The sequence below is a fragment of the Sardina pilchardus genome, chromosome 5 (genome assembly GCF_963854185.1).
Source record: "Sardina pilchardus chromosome 5, fSarPil1.1, whole genome shotgun sequence".
Classification (NCBI taxonomy): Eukaryota; Metazoa; Chordata; class Actinopteri; order Clupeiformes; family Clupeidae; genus Sardina; species Sardina pilchardus.
Window position 1 is genome coordinate 4,737,871 of NC_084998.1, and position 5,299 is coordinate 4,743,169.

At 46.3% G+C, this 5,299-nt stretch overlaps 1 protein-coding gene across 1 annotated transcript in view; it reads right to left on the reverse strand.

Moving 5' to 3' along the window:
- The window catches only part of jade2 (jade family PHD finger 2), a gene marked incomplete in the record, with an annotated part of 89,779 nt that overhangs the window by 67,862 nt on the left and 16,618 nt on the right, over positions 1-5,299 (reverse strand). The window contains 1 exon segment of the mRNA XM_062536024.1: positions 2,760-2,907. Within this exon segment, the coding sequence (XP_062392008.1) occupies positions 2,760-2,788 (29 nt within the window).

The window sequence follows — 5,299 nt, forward strand, 5'->3', positions numbered from 1 at the left end:
AAGGGGACTTAGGCAGAGAAGGCTGTGCCAATTCGTCATCCTCTGTCTGCTGTGTGAGACCGTTATGCAACAGCTAATTACTTCCACTCTGCCCAAGCGGCCGGCTGCACTCCTTGTACTGTGTGTGTGTGTGTGTGTGTGTGTGTGTGTGTGTGTGTGTGTGTGTGTGTGTGTGTGTGTGTGTGTGTGTGTGTGTGTGTGTGTGTGTGTGTGTGTATACGCCCAAGCGGCCGGCTGCACTCCTTGTACTCCACGCAGAACTGAATGGAGGCGTGAGGGGGGGGGGGGGAGTGGGGGCAAGAGGAGAGAGCACAAATAAAACAGTCTCTCTCTCTCTCTCTCTCTTTCTCTCCGTCTCTCCCTCTCTCTCTGTCTCTCCCTCCCTTTCTCTCTCTCTCTCTTGCCATCCCAGAAGTTCCTTCTTTTTCCCCCCCCTTCTTCTTCTTGAAGGAATCTGCAGCTTTGCAGAAAGACAAATAGGCTGGTAAACCACGTTATTGGGGGGTGGCGGAGTGGGGTGGGGGAAAGCGTCCAGACAGACCCTCTAGCCCTCGGCAAGCCTTTCAACATGATGTCATCATTTACCAAAACAAAAAAAAAAACTAATTCTAAGCTCAGGCCTTTGAAGGGTGGGGAGGCAGGATGAAGAAACAGACACAGGGAAATAAGATGGGGGGGGGGGGGGGGGGGGGGGGGGGGGGAGTAGCGGTGCATCATGCTACCAGTTCACTCGTTTAACATTTCAGTTGTAGATTTATTCCTTCCATACACTTATTTCACCACATTTCTCCACATTAATACTTTTCTCATTTTTCTATCCCAGGGATTTCCCAGTGCTCCCGCCATCCAATGCTTGCATTCACAAATGTTCTCATCGCAGTCTCCGAAGACTGTGCTTTTATCAGACCAATGTAAATGGTATCTAATATAGGACTCTAGCAGGGAGAGAGACTGAAGTTATCTTTCTAAACCCATGCCAAGACACAAGACTTAGTAGAAAAATGAACTGGTCAGCCTCTACATTTTATAAGAATTTCTTTTCTTTCTTTTTTTTTAAATCTCAAATATGTACTTTAAGTGACTAAACAGCTAGCTTTTGACATATCAGGATCACTGCCAAAATATGTTCTTGAATGCAAAACGCAACACATAGAAAGAGTGTACGAGTACAACTTCAAAACACCTTTGTAGCTCAGGTACATTCGTTTGCTATAATTTGCGGTTGCATTTCAGGGTTTGTAATATGATGACAAGGATAAGTCTATACTTATTCCCAGAGCCAAGGAAGGGGAAAAATCTGACCGTGGTTAAGAAAAGTCAGTGGTGTTCAGATCACCGACCTCAGGCATGCCACTCTGGGGTTTACTGTACGGTTCAGCTGCATGCAGGAGATGAAGCTGGGCATGTTGCGCTCGGGTAGCATGCTGCAGCAGGCCAGCCAATAAAGCCATGCCTGAGTTCAGACACACAGAAGGCATCGCCAAGGCTACCGTGCAGGTCTGTGCCTGCAAGACGCAAGACAAGAGAGTTTGTGTTTGTGTGTGTGTGTGTGTGTGTGTGTGTGTGTGCCAAATTAATGAAATGGGAGATTTAAGAGATGAGAAGTGCGTGGGTATGCCATATTTCTGCTGCACTGCTGCCTTCGCGGCATTTACGCATGCAGTAAAAAAGCCAAGCGAAGTGATCCGAACCTCACAAATCCTTAACGGGGGGGGGGGGGGGGCGGTCAAGAGGCACAAACGATGTCCACATTAACATGAGAACTAGTCTATTGAAGAATGAACATGCCATTCCAATAGCAGAGTTTGATGCTCCACAGTACAGTTAAGTTAATAGTTAGCAGATGCTGCTCTTCAAAGCAACACAGACTCGCCAGTGGTGGGATTGGGATTCGAACCGGGCCAATTATAAAGCACAGACACTGCTCAACCACGCCTGCAATGTTCTCATGTCGCTACACTGTTTCATAACGGCCCGGCTTGTGGAGCTCACTGATAGTTTGGCAGACACATACCCGGCCATGGGCTCAGGGATGGACAGGAATGCTATATGAACAGTCAGAGGCGGACACTTGGGTTCCAGAAAGTAAAAGTCCTGCCACACATTCGCTCTACCTGTGCACTTAACACAGGTGATATCACTAATGATCTGATCTACCTGTGCACTTAACACAGGTGATATCACTAATGATCTGATCTACCTGTGCACTTAACACAGGTGATATCACTAATGATCTGATCTACCTGTGCACTTAAACACAGGTGATATCACTAATGATCTGATCTACCTGTGCACTTAACACCGGTAATATCACTAATGATCTGATCTACCTGTGCACTTAACACAGGTGATATCACTACATCGCAGTGAGTACACAGTGTGGTGAAGAACACACTAACCCAGAGCAGTGGGCCCGGTTCAGGCATGAAAACGGGTCAGGGGTGGAAAAAGGTGAGACGAGTGTGCGAACTGTGCCTGATTTTCACCCTGACCCCCCCCCCCCCCCCTAAATATTTTCTCATCGGATCTGCACGAGTCACCTATTTTTGATTCAAAACGGCGAATTTCGCCGAAAGGTGAGGAGTTTGCATGCCTGCCGGTTACAAGCTTGAAGCCCTCACCAGTAGGCCCGGCTGCCCTCCAACGTGGGAGCGTACTGTACCTAACGGGGCACATCCTGTAGGCCCTAGAGAACATACCTAACGGGGCACATCCTGTAGGCCCTAGAGAGCATAGGGATTGACCTCGGAGACACGTACCTGACCACAGGCTCTGGGATGGTGTCCATGTTGGCGGGGACCTGGACCCCCTTTTCCACTCCTGCCTCCAGGGGTCAGACAGCACGTAGAACTCCTCAGTGCTCAGCTGAGCCGAGTCCGGCAGCTTCATGGCCGTGATGAAGTCCGTCGGAACACCTGCCACCACACAAGGAGTCAAGGTACACAAAAAGAGGGAAAGAAACGAAAACACTGTTTAGAAACGCAGTAAAGTCTTTAATAAAGCATGGTGAACGGTTAAGTATGGCCTACCAGTTATGGCAATTTTGTTCGGGATCTAGCTACAGGCCCGACCAGGAGCAGAACATGGGAAAACGTGGGAAAACCACTAGCAGCTACACTTCACACTTTTGCTTTAAATTCAGACAGGAATCAGCTTGTTTCTGAACCCAATGGATAAAAAAAACTAAAACATTTATCTTAGTGTTCAATATATGCCAATTCAACCAATTCATCCAAATATCCCAATGTTGAGGACAAATTTGTCTCCTAGTCAATGTTCTGTGCAAGCTTCATTGACTGCTAACTTGCTAACTAGCTAACGCCACCTCATCAGTGTAACATTGCTAACTAGCAGACATGACTTGTTTCCCCTCTTCCTCTTGTAGGCAGCTCTGTAGGAGTGTTCACCACAACGATGACTACACTCTGTCTGTATCTATGTTCGCAAAATGACGTAACAAACCACTAGTGGAAGGTACATAAACCCCCACAGGTGTAGGATAGGCGAGGTATCTTTTTTGTGCCATAGGTCACAACAAAGATGAGTACCGTAATTTCCCGACTATGAGCCATGGCTTATACATTGATTTTGCAAAATTTCTTCAGATATGAGGTTAATACAGGGGGGCAGTTAATATGGTGTTAATATGGTTTTGTTTCTTTTAACTTGCATAAAACACTGTCCTGCGGCTTATACATAATGCGGCTTATATGCAGGAAATTACTGTAGGCTATATGCACAGAAGGCTGTTCAGGGCCTCATCTGTTTCCAGTGGAGCGCTAGCTGTGTTGTAACTGTATCTTCTATTATACTTTACTTCTTACGTGTTCATTCCAACACTGAAGAAATGGTTTGCCAAATAATACCAATTTTAAACACACGCATACATTTTTTACATCACAACGTGCTGATTCACTAGTGTGACAACCAAGCAAGTCCGTGCAGAGCAGTAGATAAAACAGAATGGCGACACTCCCATAGACCTCCATAGGAAAAAATGACAGCACTTTTTCCAGGCTATTTCCTCATTATGGGACTTTTGGAACTGTTTACAGCCAATCTCTTGGTCAGTAGTTAATGAGTTAATTGACTACACCTTCCAGCATCTAGAAGTACATCCCACCCTCCTGAAATTCAGCCATTCAGTGCAGGTTTTTTGAACTTTTGATCGCGTGGCGGCGACATCAAAGCGTGTCGCATCTCTCTCTCTCTCTATGGCTCTGGGTCCGTGTAGACACTAATTACATTAACAATAAGGACCGGTTCAAACACACCTGGCTCCAACGGAAACAATGAGGTACCTGAACAGCCTCTTCTGTGCATATAGCCTATTGAAATGAAGATGTCAAGGACAGATGCCAAGTCGTGGTGTATATGTGATGCTTGACACGGCATCAAGTGTGTCATATTTAATTTAGATATTCACTAATGGCCACCTCACTCATTTAATATTTTATGTGTATCTTTAACATGCTGCCTACTTGACACTTGAAAATGTTGGGCCATTTTTAGTTTAGGTGTCAGCTTTCTCCAAGGCAAAACAACAGCTCTATGCTATAACTCAACTGCAGATGCAATTTGTAAAACATAGGGTCGTGTTTTTCCTCTCAGAACTTCGCCATCTTTCAAACTAAATATTTTGTCTAAAAATGTATGCTGTATGCTTCTCTGCCCATCACCAAAATGGCTCTTTCAACAACACACCAATTAGGTCCGTTCCTGTAACCTGTCTGAGCCGCAGCCCAGGCAGAGGGTGATGGGGTGCCACGAGAGGCAGAAACTGAAGCATAACATCTCTCTAGTGGCGCTAATAGCTCCAAAAACCCTCCATTCAATGCCAATGCGAGGCCTCTTCTTACTATGGAATAACAAACATGGCTGAAGACTAACAGTGTAATGAGACTCAGAAGATTGCGACCAGGCAGCCACAGGGAGGTTTGGTCAGGGGTTGTGTTTTCTTTTTTTCCACCCTGATCTCTCAAGCATTACAGACTTGAGCTGCACTACACTATATCCACCTGCTGTGACAGCACAGGCTGGCGGAATGCGATACCATCAGTACAATAAAAACCCTACGCTGACCCTAAACCCACGGGCAACCGTACTCAAGGACGTCCGCCCGGGCAGCCACCACGCACACACACACACACATTACCCAGTCTGACTGCACATCTCAGCCCCTCTTGAAACAGACTGCATTATACACTCCATCATGTCTTCATAAGCCCGCTTATCCCTACTTTAGTGTGCTGTATCCCCCACCGCACATTTTATACTACACACAGCAAACACACACACA